Source organism: Euprymna scolopes, chromosome 24, assembly GCF_053919585.1.
Source record: "Euprymna scolopes isolate OS-2025 chromosome 24, ASM5391958v1, whole genome shotgun sequence".
NCBI lineage: Eukaryota > Metazoa > Mollusca > Cephalopoda > Sepiida > Sepiolidae > Euprymna > Euprymna scolopes.
The window spans coordinates 83,167,731-83,194,181 of NC_136505.1; the positions used below are offsets into that span (position 1 = coordinate 83,167,731).

General features: G+C 34.8%; 1 protein-coding gene across 1 annotated transcript; it reads left to right on the forward strand.

The window, feature by feature from the left end:
* On the forward strand, positions 1-26,451 carry LOC145246812 (ragulator complex protein LAMTOR4 homolog). The gene is made up of 4 exons (XM_080108631.1): positions 1-131; positions 5,313-5,402; positions 7,695-7,809; positions 24,883-26,451. Exons 2-4 carry the CDS (start codon positions 5,322-5,324, stop codon positions 24,975-24,977), a joined length of 291 nt encoding a protein of 96 aa, XP_079964757.1. The 5' UTR covers positions 1-131; positions 5,313-5,321; the 3' UTR covers positions 24,978-26,451.

Genomic DNA, 26,451 nt, shown 5'->3' on the forward strand with positions numbered 1-26,451 from the left:
CGCAATAGTTCACTTCCGGTTTAACTGCATTTTGACCGAATTTATAATTGACGTCACATCCTGCTTCAACTGCATGTGATGTGAGGTCTGTTTTGATCAAATTTCCTGCCGCATTCCGTAGATCTCTCAAGGTAAAGCAAGTTTTTATAATACAAAAATAAATTTTTCATCACTTTTATTTATTTATGAAATTCCAATGTCCACCATTCTATTCATGTTTGTTTATGAATATATTTGTAATTATTGATAAGGTTTCGTTTGTGTTACATAGAACCAGGTGTTCAAAATGAGTGTTTTATTTTTATTTTTTATCCAAATAATCTTTATTTAAATCAAGTTGTCAACATTTAGTAGTATATTAGTACACTGTAATAAGTTATCGATGGGGATTCGAGTGGTGTTCTTTTTAGGGGGTCGTCGACGTTATGCAAGTGGTCTGTTTTCTGTTCTTTTTTATTCAACCCTTTTTCCCTACATATTTTGGGTCGTTGTTTTGACACTTCCACAGAAATGAAAAAAGAAATCTAATTTTATTTCGGTTCAAGTTTTGTTGAAGCAATTATTTTTCGTATCGCCACAGTTTTTAATACTAAAATCTTCTCGCTGTATTAAAAAGAATAAAAAGAAAAATCCCCGACTAGAGACGAATGATGGTATAAAATTATCGAAAATATTTTCGCAATTCTTCATTTCAGAAGATGTGAAAATAGTTCACCCACTGCTATCTGCTTTAAAAGTGTGTGGAGGTGTGGTATGAACTACAAGAATGGAGTTGGTCGAGTCTCGAGTGGTTCGGGTGGCTTGTCCGGTACGGGTGCAGACCTTGAGTGAAGTATTCGCGAAAACCATGTTTTCGCAAGCCATGTTTCTTATAACCATTCCTGCGTTGGTGCTAAAGAAAAGTAACTGTGGCTGAACTTAAATTCTTGTTGAAAATATCGCTCTGCTCCGCTTGGTTTGGTCAAATTGGTGACTTGTAACCCTCTCCACCTCATTGGAGGTCTGGTTCTAATGTAGAAATACGCAATCAAATTTCAGCAAAACTATGACTCAACGAGTGATAAGACGATAGGCCAATTTACTCTGCCTGTTGCCTGGTGCAACCAGATCAGGCTGTCAGAAGACTCCCCCCTGACACAAATGCACCTACATTAACACCTGTCTGTTTTTGTTTTTAATTATTTGCATAACTAAGTCATGTTTTGCAAAGCCCAAAACAAAAACAATAGTCTCCCCCCCCTTTTTTTCTACACTCCCACTTCTCTATGGCTTCCTAACTTAAAGATCTTGGATATGACCTTAAACTATATCCGATGGTGAGGCCCCAGCTTTTGGAGAGTGTGGAGCCACCCTTGTCATTGCTCTCAGGTCCACTCTGGCTCGGAGTGGTAGTACCTGTTAGGGTCCGAACTATAGGTTGTATAGAAAACAAATATATTCTATTAAAAAATTGTTCTTCAAAATCCCTGGATTCAACATTAAATAACCTGAAAAGAGTTGATATGCCGTAAAACAAAAACAACCAATCTGCCTGTTGCCCAAATCAATCTTTAACCACAAGAAACGGTGTGTTATTAACACTGTGCTATTTCGATTAACTTTACAAAGCAAAAAGTCTATTTTAAAGGTGAAGATAGCCGGTGCTGAATAATAAATGCGAGACATGCAACCCTCTCCATTCGGACTTTCTCATTTTAATTTCTAGGGTGGCAACTGCGAATCAGATGCCGACCCAGACTCTCTTTAAAAACTATGTAAAAACTAGTCTCTTTCTTTGAAATAGCTTGAATGAAACACAATCATTATTTGCTTAATTCCTATTTCAGTCGCATAAATTATTTAGTGTTTTGACATTTCTCCCAAAGAATATTTTATTCAGAAAATGGGTACTTAAGGCGCAGAATATGAACTGTGCTAAAATATTATTTAGAAACCCATTCTTAAATGTAGAAATTTCTTTTACAGAGCTAAAAAAAACCCAAAATACTCTGAAGATATGAAATTCGCAAAGTCAGAAACACTTACCTTGAATAAATTTCTTGATTCAATTCTGTTGCAGAAAAGCATGCATTTTAAGCATGCTTTGTTTGTAATCCATCCTGACTAAAAGGCAGATTGAGAAGTCAAGTCCTGATAGTTTGCAATTTAACCTATCGTGACAAAGTGGAAAAATTCAGTAAAGTTTTATTTGTTCCTAGATGGGACGAATTCAAAGATCCCATTTAAGGGATTAAACACAGAAGTTATGAGTTCTTTTGAATAACCTTCTGCGGATAGGATAAGCAGGAAAAAATCTTCTCTTAAAATTGGATTCTCGTCAAGAAAAAAGACCAATACATCTTGTCCGAATGAATTTTGCACATAATTTTATGCCTATGCAAACAACTCCCAAAAGTAGCTAAAAAAAAAAAAAAAAAAAAATGAGCTGTTGCTCTAGAAGAGCTGGCAACAGTTCTGGCTTGCAAATTTAAACACCTGTGAAAGAGAGGGAATTTTGTAACTATTCTGTACTTTCACCTAACAATTTCATAAACAAAAGATACAATGAAAATTTAATTTAATTTGAAAATCCCCTCTAAAAAATATGGTCTATATTTTGCATAAGTACCAAAAGATGTTTTAGTTAAAAAGAAGGTACTTATGTAGACTATGCAATTTTTTAGTGCTGTATGTAGGACGTTGATGCCTCCCTGCAAGAACTGCAAAACCCTAACACTATCATCTACCCTGACAATGATATACATGACTGGAAACCACTTGTGAATTTGATAATCCCTAGAAACTTCCTCCTTCAGAGGAAGTTCAACCTACCTAGGCTGAATGCTGCCATTAGAACAACATACTGCAACAATCCACAAGAAAACTGATTAACTGAAATCGAATGTTGATTTTTGTAAAAAAGCTATTGATGACAAAATGACTTTACTTTATATATTAGATATTGTTTTAAATTTATTTTAGTGTCCTAATGTAAAAATGGCGAATTTCTATTGTTCAAAATTATCTAGTTGTCATCATCATAGCTTTTACTCTTGAGATCAATCATCGGGCAGGGTCTCCAGTCCATATCAGAGCATGCCTCGCATAGGGAACAGTTTGTGAGGATGTGTGCGATATTGAGTCTCACTTGTGCACGTTATTCCATGTTTTGGCAACCTTTGCTTGGGCGTGGTTGAGTGTTACCCAATGTTTCTGGTAGAATTAAAAGCCTTCTGGAAGGTCTTCATTTGGTGTCAGAAGAGCCTCGCTGTTGTCTTTGACTGATTCATTCCACTAATGCAGGTGGAAGGATGCTGGTGTTTGTCCGTGGTTTATAACAGTGGCAAAGCTCTTGCAGGATGGTAGTCACTGCGGCACCTTTTGGTGTTTGATAGGGGATGATGATTGCTGTTACTCTGCCTTCATTATTTCCTTTCAACAGATCTGCAGTGGAGTGATTCCAGACATTCTATAGACAGATGGCAGATTGACCAATATCAGGATGCTAATAATTTGCTTGCCTTAAGCTCAACATCTACCTTTGTAGCATTAGAAGGATGAACCTATACCGCTGCGTAGTATTCTGCAATCAAGTAGCACAGCACTAAAGCTGATAGGCATAGCATCTATACCTTGGTTCCCCAGGAACACCAGAACTAATCTCGTCTGGTGGAGTATCCAACTTGGTGCAGTTACTAAAGGCATAAGGTTGTACCATTCCTAGTATAAGCCAATTTAGAGTAACCTTACTGAAAATATCTAATGTGGGTTTCATATAGTTTAATATTTTGAATATTTTATCAAGGTTTATTTCTAAGGGAAATATTCTAATACTAGGTTGTCTTGACAATCCTCTGCACAGAGACCAAAGACGCTTGCGGATGGTGTCCAGTAGGCATTCAAGTTCTCTGTAAGACAATAGACGTCTATAAAGTAATAGTATTGATTACAATTTAATTCTGTTTCAAACAACTATATGATGTCAAATGCTTTTTTCTTTCCTATCATTATAAGCTGCTAGAAAGATTTGTTTGAAATACTGCTCAGTTCCATTACAAAGACCCTAAAATATGTTTAAATTTAAAACAATTTTGGTCAATTAGTAATTTAACTAGACTTTTTAACCTATGAAAAATGTACAAAAGTTACAGCACATTGACTTAGAATGAGTACTTTATGCCAAGTTGTATGTTTAAATTTATGCTCATTTTTGCATTAAATACTAATCTCTATTAATCTCTGAATGGCTATCAATACTTAATTCGCTGCACCTTATAACAAAGGTCCATATAAAATTTCAGAAAAAAATAGAACTGACAGACAAATATAATATAGGTGATGAAATGATGCTATAATAACTAACCTTAACTTTCAGAATTTTTTACAAAATGCAAAGAAATGGCATCTCTGTTTTTATTTTTTTATAAATTTAAGAATAAAAAAAATTGATTTACATATCAACATTCAATATCCAATCCATTTTATTCTCAAATTGATTTCATACAAACTTGAGTGTAAATATTATTAATACAATAGCATAATAAACAAACTTATGCTAATGTTAACGTTAATTGCTACATATATTGATGCCATTGGATCATGATGGCTGAGCAGTCCGTGGCCTGGCTGCATAAATAGTCATAACTTGCAATACTCCACTTTGACTCTTAATTTAGCTAGGATTTTGGATTTGATCAATCGGCTGGTTACATTATACCCTATTATCCATAAGTTCATCCTCAACCATATTATTTAATCTGATTCTTCCAAAAATCAAAACCTTTTTATTTTTCTTCCCAAATACTGGAAAGCATTCCCATTGCTGAAGAATAATATTCCCACTCTCACTGTAAAATTTCCTTCTGAGAATAATGCTTTCTAAGAATATAAGATGATTATTCTACCTTTAGGATTCCATTTGACAACTTTATTTGGCATTAAATAACTGTTGATGGTTGATATGCCATAAAACCAACAAAACCTCTACTAACCCAAGAAATCTCATCCATTCTTTCAACATGGCCATAGCATCAAAGTCTACTCTTATGCACATATTCCTCGATACTGTCCTGATTTAATTCCTCTGAGATCGTCAGAACTAAGCCTTTATTTAATACTCGCATTACACATCTATCATATTATGCTCAGATCATCTCTTGTAAGACAATAATTCAAGGAGATGATCCAATGTCTTTGCTGTGTTTGTAAATTTTAGTTTAAAACACAAACTTAAAGTATGCAATATAAAAAGTACAAACAAAAATGAAATTAAATCACTTTCAGGCAAATCCAGATAATTGTTAAGAATTTTTGTTTCATTCTTTGTTTTACAGATTCTAATCATGGATAAAACATTAAACATGGATAAGATCCCTGGTTCAGTTGGCTACCAGATACTAAATGAGGACGGCGCAATCTTGAGTGTAAGTAAACTTTTTTATGTAAATATTGTATGAATAAAACTGAGACAATTTTTGTAATTATGCATTAAATTAATGAAACCTTGTTTAGGAATACTTCTGTACCTATGTAATCAATTCAGTTTCATTTTCAAGACTGTCTTTGCTGTTTTTGGATTTTTTAAGCAAATGCTGACCCTACGATATTGTAAAAAAAAAATAATCTGTGTGTGTGTATATATATATATATATATATATATCTATATCTATATATATATATATTAAACTCACTATGTTTGTTTGTTTCCGTTTTTTTTCAAAGTGCATCTGCAAGTTCACAGAGCAGTGTGAGGTGGGTCAAATGATTGAATTTTTTGTGGACCATTGTTTTATATATATAAAAGCCAGTAAAAATAACTGCTAAGGGGTCAAAATTGAAAAAAAATTGGACCTTGGCAGGCATAAGTTGACTTAAAGTAGTCTCGTACACATGCCACATCTGGAGGGGAACTACTCTGAATCGGCTTTCAAACATAGTAGGTGATATCCTTTTCTCTTCTCTCAAGCCTCCTTCCCACAGAAGAGACATTGCGAACATGTTTCTGCTCTATCGTTATTTTCATGGCAAGTGCTCGTCTGAAATTCAATTTATAGCCCCCCCCCCTTCCAAAATTTCACAGAAAACACTAACCTAGCTACAACCACTGTCAATAATTTCCCTCACTCTCTATCTGTGCCTAAATCTAAGCGCATAAACAAAGCTTCTTTCTTAAAACTGGAACTTTGTTCTGCTAGTTTGCTTTCCAATTGACTGTAATATGCTTGTCTTCAATTCTAATGTAAATTAGTTATTGAGCTATCTCCTTAAATAATCAAATTCTACCCAATTTCCACTACTAATGAGCGCTATGCTGTTTTCTTGGTGACCCCTGTACACTCATTAACCCTTATCCTCGAGTGGCCTTTGAACCTTGATAAGTGGTGACTCTCTTATATAAAAAAAATAAATTTGAAATACTAAAATTTTGAATATAAATAGCTGTTGGCTTTTCATTAATTAACCATATTTATAAAATATCCCACAAACAAAAATTAAACCTTGCCCTTGTCAAGAAGGATTTGTTAAAATAAATATAAAATAATTTAGAAATTATTCTATTTTGAATATGAATTATAAATTTTAATTTTTTATTAGTTTCAAAAATTTCTTTTCATGTCATTATCAGTTAAGTTTTGTTTATAAAATGCATCCCTGTCTTGATTTTTATTAAAAATTTATATATACAAAATACTTGCTAGCGATTAAAACAATTATCACAGTGCCTCTATTTTTGTCTCTCTCTTCTAACCCTATCTAAATGATAGGTCACCCACTGTTTTCCAGTTTGCTCATAACTAAAAACACAGATCAATCTTACTGGGAGTGATATCTAAGAAGGAGCAAAAAAAAAAAAAAAAACTAGGGATGGAGTTTAAAGAATGGTTGATGACCTTCCAAGATACATGCAATTTGCCAGAGGCTGAGTACAAAAAAAAATGAAAGTGAGGAATGGGTATTTACTTTTGTATAATTAATTTTTTTTGATTTCCAGGTAACATTGAGACACTTGCTAGTTACTCAAAAAGTTGTTTGATGTTTGCTTTTAATTACATTCCTGAATTTCACTAATATAGATTTTATTTGGATGATGTTAGGTTTTAGTTGCAGCATCACAAACAGATGATCAGTATTTTGATATTTGATTGAACTGATTTCTTTTTTGATTTTCTAATTAAATACAATTATATTTTCAAAATTTAATCTCTGTTAATAAAATTAAGATGTGTTTATTTCTCCCTTCAAAGTAGCTTTTAATTATTATTTTTTTTTATAGTTTCTGTTCCACTTATTCTCTGAAACTACTGGGCCAATCTGGGTAAATTTTTTGTGCATATAAGGTGCAACAAACTAAGTATTATAGTATTAATATGCAAATATGAGCAAAAATTTAAGCATATTCCATCATCAACTTAGCATAAAGTCAACGATCTCTAACTTAAAAAATTGTATAACTTCAATTCATGTGAAACTTGTGAACAATTCAAATTCTTGACCATAAGAAAATTTGAAAATGTTAAAACAACAAACAACTGCTTTTTTGTTTTCACTTAAATTTGTAATAATTGTCAACAAAATTTAGTATCATGACGAAGCAGTAAATCTTGTTTGTATGCCTTATTTTGTCAATTTTTTTTTCATTCAGATTCCTCCATTTTAATTAGCTAATTCTCCGCATTTAAAAATCTTTTAATCTTTGTTTTTTTTTCACGTTTCAGGCATCTGGACAATTGGAATATGATGAAACAACAGCAAATAGAATATTCAAATTTCTACATACAGCTTGCAAGATTCCTTTGTCTGAGAAAAAAGATTATTGGAAAAGAATTATGGGTAATTAATCTTTCATCCCTTTAACAAAAAATGTCTTTTTGGTATCACATGTTGTATTGAAATTTATGATGACTTTTTCTTTTAATTATCTGCTTTGTCAAGATTTATAAGCACTTGTTTACTTTTGTTTTAAATAACAGCAAAATATTAAATATGATTTAAAGAATATTTCAAGTATTGCATTGGCAACTTTCTGTTTACCAAACAGACATGTTTTAGAGATCTCTCTCCCCTTATAGGGGATGAACCAATTAGGTATCATTTAAATTAGTTTGTACTAATGTATCTGCATTAAAAAAAAAAAATAAATAAAAATGAAACATTATTAAAATCCAAAATATGAACTTTTTAGTGTGAAGAAAGATGAGATGCCAACTATTGCAACCACTGCTGTAAAAGAAAGATGTACAACTAACCTGCTACTAAAGAAAGAACATGGTGGCGGGGAAGAACCAGACAAACAATATAAGTTTAATTTTAAGCGATTGATTGCTCAATCGTTTATTTTAAAAACCAACTTAAGAAAAGCAAAATAAAATGTTCTTCAGTTGAACAGCAGTTTGTCCCTGCTTTTAAGGTTATTTATTTTAGCATAGTCTATAGCGGCGATTCGCGTCTTTCTTTGTTGATAAAACATGTCAATAATTGTTATTCCTTGTGTTGTTTTTTTTTTTTTTTGATAACAATATTGAAGGATAAGGGTTTTTTTTTTTATTATTATTAATAAAAAAGTCTAAGATGAGCAACTTAGCAGATTTGTCATCTACTGTTGATGAAATATGTCAATATATATTCTTTGCGCTAGGTGGTTTTGATAACAATCTCAGAAGATAAGAATGTTTTTCAATGGGGCACGTTAACGGAAGCAACTTAGATTTGTTTACTTGTTTTTGAAATGTTGTTTCTCTCGTGTTTAGATGGGACGTTTATTCAGCTGTGTGTTTTACGGCATTGTGGATCCTAACATGGTACAGATTTGTTGTCTGCCAGTTAGCGATATCATCTTTGTCTGCAGCCGTCTCATCTCTCGAGCAAGCTGTGAAATCTCCTGGCGCATATAGTAGCGCCTTCGATGGATTTGTTGATCCTTAGTCTGGGGATTTGACCAGTGGTCTGGTGTGGAATTCAGTATTAGCCGGTGGTAAAAGGGTTAAAGTTGTTTGCTCTCCTTGGGTTTGAAGTTGGGTTCTCAACTGACAGGGATTCATGTGGCATGCGCTGGGCTCTATCGAGCCAGTCTCCTCGGATCAGCTTGGCTCCTCTCTATTTAGATGTAAACATAGCAGGTGCCGTTTCTGATTGGTCAAAGTTGGATTTTGACAGCCAATGAAATTATTGGAAATTAACCAATCAAAGTTGAGTATTTTGGTATTTTGTAAAAATTTGTAAATATTGTTTTTAGCTGCTGCTATTATTTGCCATATTTGGGGCTGTCCGTTTTAATTCCATAATGTATTTGCTGCTCCTGCTAATTTGGTGTTTCCTTTGCGAGAAAGCTTCATAAATTGAAATGAGATCTCGCACTCAACTTCATAACAAACTCTACCTATGTAAACCGCCTGACGTTTGAGGGGAACCTTTGCTTTCCTCAGTCTTTAAATGTTCAGATGCGAACCACCCATCTCTCAAATGATTACCTTTTGAATATTATCTAACCTCACTATTTTGCAATTGCTAATTAATCCTTCTATCAGGAGTAGCAGTTAAAGCACATAAGCTGACAAAGATGGACTTAGTTGTTATGGGTTATTGGACACATGTGGCAATTTTCTCCATCTGATGCACCACAGTCACGATCGTGTTTTGTTGTTTGGTTGTTGACCACATCTTGCAGCATATGAGAACACCGGTCGGACATGTGTTATACACTCTCACATGCAGTGGGATCCCTGCATTTTGTAAAACTGTCAACAGTTTCCTAAAGACTCTCCATGTAATAGACATCTTAGTTTATCCACTGGAACAATTTCTGTTTCCGTAGGAGTCTGATTTCAGCAGGTGCTGCAAATGAAGTTAGCTGCATCTGCTGTATGTAGTACCGGCAGGTTTCTGTACCTTTTGTCACATCATTTGTTGCATATTGTTCTATAACAGATGGAGTTTGAACAAGTTCCAAGCTTACAGAGGCTGCATGAATATTTGCCTTATGGAACAGATATCACGTTGCTGTCTTATCTTTACTGATTTTAACTTTAAAATCCACTCCTGCAAGTGTTGACTTACACCTGTTACATTCCATTGCTTGAGTGCACTGCTAACAACGATCACTTTTGCAGGTTTTTGTCTCCTCAAACAAGAATGACTAGATACACTTTTTATTATGATACATGTTATTGGCTTAATAACACTAAAAATGGTCAAAGGATGAAATCTAATTTTTAACAAATTTATTCAACAAACTTCAAAATAAATTTTAATGTAAATGATGGATGGAAACATGTTTTGTCATGGCCACCGAGGGTAAAAAGAAGGCCTGTTAACTAAAAAATGTCTGCAGGCAATATAGGTAAGATTTGTCATACTGTCAGTACTATATGAGGGCCAGTTGAAAAAGAGCAATAAAACATTTTTAAAAAGAAAAGGAACACAGTTTGATTAATAGTGAAACTGAACTTTATTCGATATAAATATTATCTATGTAAAATTAAGTAATTTTAAAGCAATATACAATTTAATACTGATAAAACTGAATTTAGGGAACAAAGAATTAAAGAAACATTAAACATAAATATTTATTGGCCTTCGGAACAAGATCACAGTGTAGTATCTGTTTTGATGCTACACTTTTTCCCTCCTTGGTTGGTGGAGGAGAAATCTTTCATGACTGAGATTATTGTTTCTATCTAGAGTGTCTCTTATTGGGAAGCTGGTTTTTGCCCACAAGATTATATGTTGAAATATTTAAATATTACTTTAAATACAGAAATTATTTTTGGTTTTCTGTTCTATGTCCATTTTTTTCCTATGTTTTTCATCAAAATGTGTAGCATATTAGTTGTCTCACAGGCCATAATCAGTGATCGCTCACTGGCAGTAACCTGTGGTGTTCCCTGGAGAGCAAGTGACAACAAGTCTCCCCAGATTTCCAGTGTTCTCCACCTCTTGACCACTTGTGCAGATGATTGAATGTTATTGCAACAGCCATTGTCACTGATTTCTCGTTGTCATTGGTGTTTCCTGAGGTTTGGGTGAAAAAATGCCTCCCCAAGGTACCAGATTTGAGCTACACACTTTCACTGGAGATTTGGTTAGTACTCTCCCACCTCGGTCTTTCCATCCTCCCTGACCCTTCACAACTAGTTGGTGTGGCGCCAGTCGATGTCATCTACACCAGTTTTTTATTATTATTACTATTATTACACTGCATATCAAATTATTAACGAGTTCACATCTTTTTTTAAATATTTAAGGAACGAGTGAATAAAAATCTATGAAACTTTGAGAAAGTGCTTACAATACTATTCAGCTACTCCAGTCAGAAAATAAAAGTATTTAAAGCAGTATTAACAAAGATAGGAATATCTGTTGCTTTCAGTGTGTCAAGTTATTAACGAGGTTGAGAAAAAACACAATATACTCATAACTTGTTTATTGAAATAATTTTTAAACATTAAATGAACTAGGAAAAATGCTTCGAACACAATAACTACATAGCAATTTCTACGTTGACATAATTAGTAGGGGATATGTGATCCTTTTTTATGAATGACTTGTAAAAGACGTTGCTCCACAGAATTAGTCAAATTAGTGATTTTGTCAACGTTACCTCTTGGAGAGCATCCCACAACTCATCTTTGCTCTTAAATTGGTGTCCTCTTGCATAGAGGCATCGCTTCATGATACTCCAAAGGTTCTCAATTGGGTTCAAATCTAACCAATTCGCAGACCACTCCACCTTCAATAGCCCAGAGAACCCCAGTTATTGCAAATACTCTTTGTTTTTGCTTGCTGCATGTGATGGAGCATTATCCCGCATGAAAATAAGTTTTTCTGAACATCAACCTTTGCTTCTTCAGCCATGGTTCAAAGTGCTTCTTCAGAAAAACTATGTAAGCATTTGACATCATTTTTACACCTTCTGGGACTTTCCATGGTCAACTAATGTACCTCAGCTCAAATCATTATCCCACCACCACCTTCTTGGCAACTTAAACGCTGATGACGATGTCGTCCATCTAGGACTCTTCCCTTGCTCCAGCCATCTGGGCCATCAAGAGTGACACGCACTTCATCCATGAACAAAACTTTGGAAAAATCCGTTTTCATATTGTCCTCTGCCCATTTCAATCAGTTTGAATGTGATGTTGCTTTAATGGAGGCTTTGTCACAGGCTTAACAGACTTTGCCAATTCTTTCAGAAGGCGAGATCGAGGCATTCTTCAATCTGGCTTGGTTAAAAACTTCTCGACTTGTCTGCCCAAGGTTCTTAACAACTTCATGTTTAATTTGGAGTAGAGAACGGCATGAAACAACTCTAGATTTACCTTTATCAGCTCTCTTACGTACCTTTGTAGGGTTCTTGACAAAGTTGTTCACAGTTTGATGGTACCTTCCTATCACTTTCGATATTTCGAGGGTAGTTTTACCTTTTGCTAGGTGTTCTTTTTAGAACTACTCAAACCACCTTTACAACCCATTTTATTGATGAAACCAACTGCCTTGTTAATAATTTGACACATCTCAAATACTGTGGATTCAGCAATTACGATGGCAAGTTGTTTACATTGCGTGGAATAGTACGAAAATTTCACAGTATGCGCAGCTCAACATTGCCAACGTTTCGAAAGCTTTTCATACGAAACTTTTCTGAAACTGGTAAAAAAAATGTTATCTCCTTAATAATTTGACACGCAGTGTATTATGATAATAATAAGGGTGCTTGTGCAGTGTACACACGTTTTTTAAATAGTATTTCCAACTTAAATTTGGGGTTTGTATTACTGTACACATAGATTTGAAAAAGTTGTCAAAAAACAAATATATAACAAATAAATGTTATCAAAGGCAAGATAAGTTACTTTTCTACCTAACTGGATATGTTTTTAGGGGTTTGTATTACTATACACATAGATTCGAAAAAGTGGTAAACATCAAATATATGCCAAATAAATGTTATCAAAGGCAAGACAAGTTACTCTTCTACCTATCTGGAAAGGTTTTTAGTGGTTTTACTCACTTTAAAATGTATAATTGCTTCGAAAATCATACAATGTTTATCAATATATTTTAAAAAGAAAAATGTTGGCATGCTCGCTATTGAACTCGGTAAGTTTGGGAAAATGAGTTTAAACAAACAAATTATATAAAATACTGTTAGAAACTCACCGAATATATGTCCGCCTATGTCACGGTAACATATATTTAGCGAGTTTCTAACAGTATTTTGTATAATTTTTTTGTTTAAACTCATTTTCCAAAACTTACCATATGCAACAGCAAGCATGCCGCCATTTGCATTTTTCAAATACATCGGTAAGCACTGTATGTTTTTTTTGAGCCGAATAAACACTTTACATTAAATAAAAAAAACACTAAAAATTTATCCAGTTTGGTAGAAAAGTAACTTATCTTGCCTTTGATGACATTTTGCTATATATTTGTTTTTGACAACTTTTTCGAATCCATGTGTACAGTAAAACAAACTCGACATGTAAATTATTTACAGTTAAAATGATATAAAAAACAAAAACTTGAAGTTTTAAATATATTTCAAAGAAATAAATTATACCCATGCTAAAATATTGAAAATTCATCAATCGTAACCCCCCCCCCCAAAAAAAAAAACTGCCGTGAAAAATAATAACTTTAAAATATTTGGAAATACTCAGTGAAAAGTTTTATTTATTATTAAAATGGATTGAAAAATATTATATAAAAACTGTTTGTTTTGCAGTAAAAAAAAATAAATAAAATGAAATATTCGACTTTTTACTGATAGAAATAAAAGTTCAAAAACCAGTACACTGACTATATTTTGTTAGATTAACATTATCCCAATGTGCAATTACAATAATTATTATCCAAATGGAGAATTGTTTTTTTCTCTTTAGAACATACATGGACAATCAGTAATACATCCATATTTTTTATGTCTGTTAGCATGATCACATGGTTGAATACCGGAAACTATCTATACCTACAAGTTGATAAGGAAGTGACATTACGCTGTCATGTTCACTGGCCTACTCTCTCGATTTTGTTTACCTCTCAAACATCTCATCAAGGGCGATAACTCTGCTTTCTTCAGTCCAAGGGAAATGACTGTATTATAAGGTTATATTTTTAAGTTGTGCCTAATACTTTTACCGTTATTTCTATAGTATTGGAACACACCAGTAAAGCTAATCGTCAATTTGCAAACTGCATTCATGAGTTGCTTGGGAATAAATTTATGCCTGAGTACTTGGAGAATAGCTTTTCTTGGCACTAGTCAAAAACATTTTTTTAAATGAAGGAAGAACAATTTTCAAAAAGTGTGTCAGGTTGACCATCATTTGTATCGTAGTTGTAGCATCCAAATAAGGGTCATGACTCATCATTTGTATCGTAGTTGTAGTGTCCAAATAAGGGTCATGACTCATCATTTGTATTTTGTGCAAAACCAAATGGACAATTTTTGTGATGCTGGAACAAAAAGACTTTTATCCAAACATAAGCACAAATCCAATCACCAATTTGGCATAAAGCATTTAACAGGATAAAAGGTCTAATCTATATTATATTTCTCTTAGTTTGTCTGTTTGTCCATTCTATTTTTTCTTAGAAACTACTGGGCCAATCTGGCTGTATCGACATTTATTATAGGGTGCAGCGAACTAAGTATTATGGTATTCATTTGATGCACAGTTAGGAGTCAGTAGGGATTAGTCATCACAATATCACATTTACTTTAGAAGTTTGACATGAAGCACTCGTTCTAAGTCAACAGGCTATAACTTTTGCATGTTTTTAACCAGGGTTGCAGAGTCGGATGGTGAAAGTCTGACTCCTTAAATTCCTAGAATGCTGACTCAGACTCCGGACTCCGACTCCTTGACCCCTATGTGGAAATCTGTTCTGCAGATTTATATATCAGCCTCCCATACCTATTCAGCAAGCATTTTATAATTACTTTTCATGTATATTATTTTTATGTTTAACAATTACTTGTATGATGAGTATACTCACATATACACTCTACCAGCTTTATTTATTTAACGTTAACTCCTAACAAGGCATATCACCATTTGGATGAAAAAGGCTACTTTCTGGGAACATGTCTAGGAAAGATTAGCAAGATGTCGGTTTATGTTACATTTAAACTTCTACATATCAGTACGACCAGGAAAGCAGGTAGCAGGAAAGGAATTCCAAAGTCTTGCTGTTCAAGGGAAGAGACTATTAGAATAGAAAGCTTTTTGACATATAGGGACCGCAATAGTGAAGGGGTGAGATCTTATTGCTAAATGGGTTTGTCGGGATATGTATGGGGTACAAGTGCAACGAGTTCATCAGAACACATTCCATTAAAACAGAGATGGTGAACTAGTGTTTGATTAATTAAGGTTTCAAATATTTTAGTGAAGAGGGGGAAAGATTAATGGGGCGATAATTGAGAGGGTCTGTTCTTTCATCAGAATTCCTGTATATTGCCACCACAGAGGCCATCTTCCAGCTATTAGGGAAGCAAGATTCAGCAAGGCATTTATTGTAGAGCTTGGAAAGTATGGAGGCTAGCTCAGTTACTAATTTCTTAATTAGTATAGCAGAGATGAGATCAGGCCCACACGCTTTTGAGGTGTCTAAGTTTTTTATATCGCAGACATGAGAAGAGGTGATTTTTACATTATCTAATGTGGCTTTAGTCCGCATAGGGAAATTTGGGAGAGAGTTGTTTATTGGCTCTAAGGTGGAGTTAGAGGCTATCGCCAGGACAGCAGTTCCGCTTTCTCCGTTACCGTGCATGCAACCTTCTGGTTGTTGCTCAGTGAAGGAATTACTGATTGTCCTTTAATCACTACACTAGTGTAGATTTTTCAGAAATCACGAGTTCCTATCTTTAGCGATTCTATGCGTTCCCTGGTTATTTCAACATGCTTTCTTTTGGATGTCACTATTTCTCTCTTACAATGATTTCTAGCATCTACGAATTTTGCCTATTTGTATTTGACTTGTGACATACAAACTGGCGAAATGCATGCTGTCTTTGTGTGATAGCAGCTGCACAATCTGTAGTGAACCATGGGGGTGAGTGGGGTTTGCTATGATACTTCCGTGTGGGAACATGTGCTTCAATTCCCGCTTTGCACCATTCAGTTGTCTTATTGGCACACTGTTCAGCAGGAAAAGAGAAGATATTGATCCATGGGGCATCTCGGATGTGTTCTCTAATGGTTTCCCATTAAGCCCTGTTGTAGTACCTTGCGGTTTTGAGCAATGATTCCTCACCTTGAGGTTGGGATTTAAATGTGATGTCAACTGATACCACTAGGTGGTCTGCGTTTCCAAGTGGACTCTTAGCATTAATCACACAATCCTCAGGTACTGTAGTGAGGAATAGGTCTAGAAGTGAAACCTGCTGAGGTTCACGATCTGGTAAGCCAGTTGGAAACATTCCTGTCTATGTGGGAATGGGCTATAGAGAAGCTATAAGTGGAGCGTCCAGCTGCATCTGTGTAACCTAAGAAACCAAGCCAATTTTTATGGTGGACATTAAAGTCACCAAACGCATGTATTTGGGCGTTACTATCCAAGGAGAGTGCTGCATCTCAAAGACATGAACGGTAGAGAAAATATAAGTAATGCAGTGATGAAATGTTAGTCGAAAGCACTTAAAAGCCTGGTCATCCGATTCAAGATTTTTCTTTCTAGTTTAAGGGAGAGTGCTACGAATATAGACTCTAAGTGCGTGCATACATTTATCCGAGTCCTTACGGCAAAGAGGTAGGTACCTGTAATGTTAAAGTAGTTGGAGGGGATTGAAGAATGTAAGTTCGTTTCACTTAATGCTAAGATATCCGGGAAGTTTACTAAAAGACTCTACATCATCTATATTACCTCTAAGCCCACGGATATTTGTGAAAGCGAGCCTCAAGGGTGGAGGCGAATTGGTTTTGTTTGGGTGGTTGTCTGGTGTTATCGTGATATTTGTTTGGGTTGTCATTTATGTTTTTGTTTTATGTTAGGTTAGGGGAAGAGTGTTGAGAAAAGTGGGCCTGTTTTGACACCAAGTATATACACACAGTGGTCCATTAGCCAAGTCCAGTCTAGAATGTGTGGTCTCATGAAAGCCAACCAGATATAGTAGCAGGGTCCCTTTCCATGTGCAACATGGCACTAAAACTATCCTGATATTATACATCTGATGACAGAGAAGCCAGTCTAAGCATTACCAAAGAGTTAGGGCACCGTCAGTTGGAAACAGCAGCAAGACAAACTGTCAATCAGTTACCCTCAACCTCTCGGACAAGACTGGCCCAAACAAGTCTAGTGAGCACAAGCGGCATGCAAGCAAATTTTCTCGGAGAAAGAGAAATTTAAAATAGGGAATAGGGGAACGGAGTTCAATGTCTTAGTCAGGAAATAAAGCCAAGCCCAGGGTGACTCTGGTGAGTCCCTAGTATTGTACCTCTGACCTGGCTAAAAGACAAAGAAGTGTGAAAGCCGGTGATAGGAAGAGCCTATCTATTCCTTAAGCAAGTTACATTTGCAAGCTGGGAATTTTTTCGAGTCACCAGCTCCAGGAAGATAGATTCCCCACTAACATTTACAAGAAATTTTATCTTTCAAGTACTGTGAGAAAACCGATCTGCTCTAGCAACTAATTTGTTTTAAAATAATGAATAGGATAATAATAATTATTTGAATATGTAAGAGAATATAAAGCAAAGAAAACAAAAGAAATGGTGGGACTAGATCTACATAAAGAGGTTCCACACAACACAGATATATAGATGCACTTAACTTGGTGTTCTTCGAGTGACCCATGTTGGTCGAGCTAAAAGACCAGTGTCTCCACATTTAATTTATTTAATTGAAACTATAATTTTCGATTTCTTTATTAATAATTTAAAACAAACTCATTTACCAAAGGGGATGAATACTAGAAAAGAGATGTGTATTTCCACTTTTTCTATTGTGTATATACATATATTGTTAACTATTACTAATATATTACATGTATTATTAACTATTACTAATATATTACATGTATTATTAACTATTACTAATATATTACATATATTATTAACTATTACTAATATATTACATATATTATTAACTATTACTAATATATTACATATATTATTAACTATTACTAATATATTACATGTATTATTAACTATTACTAATATATTACATATATTATTAACTATTACTAATATATTACATATATTATTAACTATTACTAATATATTACATATATTATTAACTATTACTAATATATTACATATATTTTTAACTATTACTAATATATTACAAACAAATGATGTGCAAGAAAAATCTGGGAAAATAGTTTCAAGTAGGTCGATAGCACGGAATATAGAAATGGAATAAAATAATACAATAAAATAAATTACTTATTTAGTAATATCTATTTTAAAGGCAGATTAAGGGATGGTTAAAATTTTAAATAGATTTAAAGCTTTTTTTAAAATGCAAGTCCATCTTACAAAATTTCATTATCATATTTTATTGTATAACATAAATATCAGAAAACACACTATTCGACATGCAAATATCTGTGCATGATGTTGCCAAGCTAATCAAAAACCTTGATTCCAATAAAGCAACTGACCCTGATTGCATTTCAGTCATAGTGCTGAAAAAGCTTTAACCAGAACTAATTCTCATACTTACAAAGCTGTTTAAGCGTTGTCTTAAAGAGAATTGCTTCTCAACACCCTGGAAAACCTCATCAGTGTGCCTTCTCAGTACAAACCAATAAATCTCCTCTCAGTACAAACCAATAAATCTCCTGTGTGTCATGAGTAAGTTGCTGGAATCCGTGTTAAACAGAAGTAGTTAACCACCTCAGCAAAAATAACCTTCTTAGTGACATGCAATATGGTTTTCGTTCTGCTAGATCTACAGCAGATGTGGTAATGGTTATATCTCATAGAATTAGCGAATCTCTCAACGGAGGCTTCCTTTCTAGAGCAATTGCTCTTGACATATCAAATACCTTTGATAGGTTATGGCATAAAGGCCTACTTCACAAGATCTCCAGCTACGGTATAGCTAGAAATATTTTCTCAATTATTAAATCACTTCTCTCTAATAGGTTCATAAGCGTATTAAATCATTTCTCTCTGATAGGGTTCATAAGGGCAGAAATCAGAAGCTCACAGTATTAATGCCAGAATCCCCAAGGGGCCAATCTTTGGCTCAACTCTCTTACTGATCTACATCAATGATCTTCTAAATCACATCCTAAGATCATTCGAAGACATTTATGCTGATGACATTACCATCTATGGCAACACATCAAAGGCCGTAAACGACCAAGTTCTCTCGGATTCTCTCTTCTCTGATCTGGAGCATGTGGTGCAATGGGGAAAGAAGTGGCTGGTTAATTTTAATGCATCTAAAACCAAGCTTCTATTTTTATATCATCAACGCTCTGATCTCCTATCTGGCATCAATTGAAGTGAATGGCTCTCGTCTTGGGGAGGCTCCAGGTTTTGGGTTGGAAAAATGATGGGATCCTTCTTGTGCTCCAGTATATATCTCACTGCTGATGTAATTCTCTACCTAAGTAAGAGTCAGGTACATCCACAGATGGAGTGCTGTTGCCACATCTGAGCAGGAGCTGCTGGAAAACTCTTATCATGCGTCGACAAAGTTCAAAATAGATTTTGTAGCCTGGTGGGAGTGCCCTTTTCTCTTCCCTGCAACCTCTTTCCCAGAGTAGAGACGTTGCGAGCCTGTCTTTACCACTATTTTCATGGCAGGTACCTGTCTGAGCTCCAATCTATGGTCCCTCCTCGCCAAACTTTCATGAAAAATCTTAGCTGAAACCACTATCAATAATTTCCCCCACTCTTTTTCTGTGCCTACTCCTAAACATAGATTCCATGAACAAAACTTCTTCCCTAGAACTGCACGTTTGGGGAACTCTCTTCCATTTCCCTGCTTTCCAGCTGACTACAATTTTATCATATTCAAGTCCAACATAAACAAATTCTTGATGAGCCTTCTCCTTAACTAATCCAATTTACCAAATTTCCACTACTAACGATTACTAGGATATTGTGTCATTGACCTCTGTACACTCATTAACCATTATCCTTGAGTGACCTTTGGGCCTTAGTAAGTGGTGACTCCTATGTAAAAAAAAAAAAAAAAAGGAAAAAGCTATAAATGGCTATAGTGCCATGGGTTGCTTCTTATCGATTTATGCCCGTTTTTTTTTTGGGGGGGGGGTGAGATAAGATTGTAATTCTGGATTGATCCCAGACTAATCCAACTACCAAATTCCATTTGATTCAGTAACTAGATAACTTTCAAATTATAATCCGCTTATTATCCAAAGATCCACAGTGATCCCACTGAAAGACAGAACTTCCATTGATCTTGTGACATCACAACCAAAACAAAACAGCTGTCCAGACAGGGTTTGCAGTGATCTGACAGACCGAAATATCTTGAAGTAGAAGCATTACAGTACAAAATATATTTCCAAAAATAAAAGCAAAACCATACAAAAACTGCTAAATTGTACAAACCACTGATTAAGAAGCAGTTAAGTCATTGCTTATTCACCAAACCTGTTTTTCTGCTCTTATTTACTTATACTGCTTTCCTCTTTTTGGAAATCATAATTTATCATTCTATGACTAAGTGTAATGTTTAAATATAAGATCTATACTGGCCACATGTATATTGTTACTGATGTATGTTATTAAAATAACAAGCACAAATGTTATTTCCAAATGTCTGCTTTAAAGGGATAATGCTTTGCCTCCAAGACGCCTTCCTGTCTGTTTTGCATGATAAACATTAAAAATCCTTATACTCCTAAACCCTCCCCAAATCCATGTATATCTATATTGTATATTAATGCTGTATTCTTGTAAGTATATCATCTCTCCTGTTTCAACTGGACAAAAAACTAATTGCTCTTCTCCCCAAGCTGATATAAAATCACATATTTGCACGTACCTTGAAGGAGGGTTTAGCTTCTGGTCCTATTTCAAAATCGATAAATATAGATTTCTATTGCTAAGGCATGCATTAGCTTAACCTATATTTATACTCTATAGAATATCTATAAAATAGATAACTAATAGCGACAGTTTGTGCCCAGATTATAAGTGATATATATTAACTAGCAACTATATTTTAAAGTACTGGTGATAATCTTTACTTGAAAACTAACACCTAAAGCACATTTCAAAATGCACCCTTTCCAATTAGTCACTAATCCACAAACCATATTTGATCTTTTCTTAACCCTAGTAGATATTAACCTTTAATCTACACCCCACACACCTACCTCTTTTAAAAACGTAACCAATCTTAATCCTATTCTGAGGAGTGTAACTTCAAAGCAGATACTAATTCTTTTATACTAACTCTATCAATTTTAACTATCCATGTGGGAGCATAGAAATACCTGGCTTTGAAACCAGCTATAGGGAAAACCCTCCCAGTGCTGATGGACCAGTAGATCTCGTTAAGTCATCCATCTAGGATAAGGAAAATTCCGATTTGTAAATCTGTTCCACTGACCTCATACATCTTGGCACCAAACAGGGGAGGGAGGCCTCCTCATTCCTGGACGACAACCTCCCTAGAGCTGGTGACTTGATCAAATCACCGGTTTGCAAACCTAAACTGCTTAAGGAGTAGATTGTCTATCTGTGCTCCATATTCTTCTTTGCCTATTAGTAAGGAGCAGAGATGTGGCCACAAGGACTCATTAGAGACGCCCAGTGCTTAGCCTTGTTTCCTGACTAGTGCAATAAATGCTGTCCCCCACATTTGCCTTATTCCCTCCCTCTATATCTGGTCATCTTGAGGGTGCTTATTTACCTTATATGTTAACATGATTGGACTGGGCCACTCCTGTTGGACAAGTTTGAGGGTACCAGTTTGACAGTTGCTGGTTGGTTTCCAACTGACAGTACAGGTGCCCTAACTTTTTGATAGCACTTAGAGCGGCTGTTCTATCATCAGTTGTGTAATATCGGGATATTTGTAGTGCTATGTCACACCTGGAAAGGCATCCTGCACTCATCTCTAATGGGCATTCCCGAGGCCACATTCCTGTGGATGAGGAGCCGGCTGATGGTCTACTCGTTGCATGATGGTGGCTATGCACATCCGTTTTGCCTAGCACCTCAATCTAGATCTGAAACTATGAAATAGATAAAATGACAGCTCAATCCAAAAAAATGTTCAAACACACACTCACGCCTCCTCCCTTGGGGCTTGCATTTACACATATCCGAGGACTTAGAACTAACTTAGATGATGTAGAATCATTCTCCTAGCAAACTCCCCGGATATCTTAGTACTAAGTGAAACTAACTTGCACTCCTCCATCTCCTCTAACATCTTTAACATGTCTGGTTATCTTCCACTTTGTCGTAAGGACTTGAACAGGAATGGATTGGAGTCTATATTTGTAACACCCTCCCCATGTTTAGGGAATCTAAACTAGAATCGGGTGACTAGGCCTCCAGCTGGAATACTACTTCTGTGGTACCAGTTTACAAAATCTCTGGCAAACGAACTGACCCATTAAATTATTGCCCAATTAACCTCCTCCCGCTTTTTGCCAAAATATTTTAGTCTTTAATTAATCAAGCTCTAGTCCACCACCTTACAGCTGCTAAACTTCTGTTTGACCATCAATATGGATTTAGGCAAGCCTGTTCTACTGCAGATATTATAACTGTAATCTCTGAACGTATATACCAAGCACTGGATAAGGCAGGGGAGGGAAGGGCAGTAGCCCTTGATATATCTAAGGCTTTTGACAGGGTATAGCATGATGGTCTTCTCACAAAAATAAAAATCTATGGCATTACTGGACGAATGCTTAACATAATTAAATCCTTCTTAAATTAGAGAAGAATCCAGGTTGTCCTCGATGGGCATATGTCCAAACAATATATAAATGCAAGTGTACCTCAGGGATCGATTTTTACCTGATAAAATTGTCTCTGACATGGGTATATTTGCCGATGACATCACACTCTATAGCAGGCACGTGGGAAAAATTAATATTAATATATAAGGCAATGGTGGAAACCCTGGAGTAGAATGGATGGTAACGTCCAAAGCTGGTAAGACAAAGCTTGTTTCCTTTAATAATTACATGAAACCTTACCAACCACGAATAGCTATGACTTACCTGAAAGTACTTCAAACTCCTCGGCTTAATGTTCACAGGGAACATGAGTTGGAATAAATACATTGAGATCATTGCCAAGGCTGCTGCAAAGAAGGTGGGCTCTCTCTACCTTGCTAGAAAGTTACTTATGCCTGAAAGTATCCTGTACCTCTACAAAGCCACCATCTCCCCATGTATCAAGTACTACTGTCACATATCGGCTAGTGCATCTGCTACTAGTCTCATCATATTTTGGCTGGTGCATCTGCTACTAGTCTTACACTCCTGGACAGTGTTCAAAAGAGAGTCGCCAACCTGATAGGTCCTGAACTGTTATCTAAGCTTCAGCCCGTGTCCCATCGACGAAATGTTGCATCCCTCTGCTTGTTTTACAAGTATTTTACTAGTGGATACTCTGACGAACTACAAGCTCTTGTACCCCCTCGATGAAAATACCCCCGACAAACCCGACAAGCAGTGAAGTGCCACGCCTACACAGTAGAGATCCCCAGATGTAAGAAAGCCTTCTACTCTAATAACTTCTTCCCCAGAACTGCCAGATTTTGGAATTCTCTTCCCGGTTCCTGCTTCCCCAACAGTACTGACATGCAGAAGTTTAAGTGTAATGTAAACAGACATCTTGCTGCTAAACTCCCTACATAATAGCCCTGATAGTAGCCACCTACATCAAAGTGGCAATGTGCCTTGTTTGGTTAGAAAATGTAATAAAATAAAAACTGATAAAACCAAACAGGAAAACCATGTAAAAAAAAAAAAAAAATAATAATAAATTCATCCAACTTAAGGAGTCGGATAAAAAATTCCGACTCTCTTCGACTCCTCGTACTCTTAGAAATCCGACTCTGACTCCACAACCCTGTTTTTAATGGGCTAAAAAGTCTAGTTTTAATATATTTTAGTGCAATGTGCTATCTGAAGTCGACTTTCTTTCTAGAAAGAATCTTGTCTCTTCTCTTGGATAATTGTTTCTGTTCATTTTTCAAAGGATGGGGTGGGATGATTTCTTGTATACAAACCCAATACCAAAATATTTAATTATCAGTTGCACTGTTTTATAAACATGTTAACTATTTTGTATTGTGTGTTTGTTCAACCTTCATCTTTTTGTATTTCGATGAATGTTTTCATCTTTCATGTTATTCTCATCACGTTGCAATCGTTGTCACCTCCAACCTCCTTCAGATGCATTTTGTTTAACTCTGGGAATCTTGGACAAATTCTGGAATCTGTAGGAAATTTCTAATGGAAACCATTATTTAATCCACATAAGTATCTTGCTCTCATTCTGTCAGAAATAACTGAGTAGAATAATAAAAATAAAAAAAAACTTACATTTGTATTCTTAGTATCGCCCATATTGAGAATTGAACCTTCGATCTCTAGAAGACTGCCACTTAAAACTGATTATTACTTAGCACTTATATCAAGTATGACACAGTTCCTTGCAGACTGAGATGGAATGAGAGTAAGCTAATTCCATGGATTCAATAAAGGGTCCTGTTTGAGATGCTATACAGATTCTTGAGTTTAGGCAGATGCATCTGAAGAAGTCTGAAGGTAACATCCAAGATGAAAACCGTAGTCTGAATAATACAAGTAAAACAAATTCTCATCTTTAAAATTCCTGAAACACTTCATGTTTTCATTCTTCATAATTTTTTTATCAATCATAATTTTCCTGACTTAAATAATATTACGATTATTTTAATACTTTTTATTTCTTTCTCTTTCAGTTATGTGGGATGATTTCATGTACGTCATTACTGTATCCAACCGCAAAATTTATGTCTGTAAACGAACTTACCAACCAGATACAGTAAATGTTTAAGGGGAACCTTTGCTTTCCTCATCTTTAGATGTACAAACGCGAACCACCCATCCCTCGAATGATTTCCTTCATTTGACTGGCTACTTGGATGTAATTAAAAATGCTGTTAAACTATTTCAAATGAATTGAATGTGTGTGTAAGTGTGAATGTATGTGTATCCTTTTGTTGGATGCATGAATGTGTGTGCATTTTTTTTTGGGGGGGGGCAGTCCTTATCTGTAAGGCATCTTTCAAAGGCTTTCTCTCATGTTTCTTTTATTCTCTGAAGAAAATCTAACAATCCACAACTACGGATTTTCAAATCAACCTAACTTATGCTAAAAAAAAAGTTTGCGTTTGATTAATAATTTGTATGAACGGAAACAAATATTTTCTCGGGTTGAGTTTGTATTTTGTATCTGCCTTTAAAAAAAATCATTTGTAAACTTCTTGGAGTTATGCTAATCAACAATTAAAAAAAGCCACGTAGACTTTTTTTGTTTTTTTGGAAAATATTATTTCATTATGGTTGTTTACAATTTTCATGAGGATCATTTTTTTTCCAGTCATATTTCTCTTTTTATAAAGGGAAAGTTTCTCATGATTGTAACAATACAGCTTTTTCCATATTTAAAAGGATTGTGTTTATTTTAAAATTACACCACCATGAAAAACAGCAGTTTATTTATTAAATAGTTCAATTTCTAGAGGTAGATACTCCAGTAGTTATAAACTCTTTGAATCCTTTCAAATTTTAATAGCAACCTCTACTATCAGAAATGTCAAGTTGTCTGCCATGGAACCTCCCTAAACAGATACATCTTCTTTAACTTGGCAATCTTTATGTTGAATTTGGGAACCTCTGTGGAATTTTGTTTATATCTGAAACATTGTGAACATAAGATGAGAATAGTCGTCCAAATAATCCAAATTATCAATCCTCATTTTAAAAAAAATTCCGAAACAATTTTTCGAAATACCTTAAGGTTATAAGAATTTATGATTATTGTAATACCCATCTCTAAGAAGTGAACTATTTTGAAAATTTTGTAAATAGCACGCTTCATTCATAGCAGTGTGAATTTTTTAAATAAACACTAAAATGTTTTAATGATTCCATCTTAAACAAAAGATTTGTTGGAAATTTTTTGATTCATGTGTAAAATAAATTGTATCAAATATATATAAAGACGATGTAACTGTTATCCTGCTTTATTATATAGGAAAATATGTTAAAGAAAAAAGTGGTAAAAAAATGTTTATGAAGAGAAAAATAAGAATATAATTAAAAACTGATTGCATTTTTTTTCTTTTTAGCAGGATAACAGTTATAATAAAAAAAAAATGAATTAAAAACATTGAGAGGTCTTCAAAAATATACAATAAAAAAAGAACTTGCATCTTTCAAACTGTAAAAAAATAACAAAAATAAATATTTTAATGTAAAATTATAAAAAAAACATCAAAACAAATTGGAATGTCATGAATATCAAA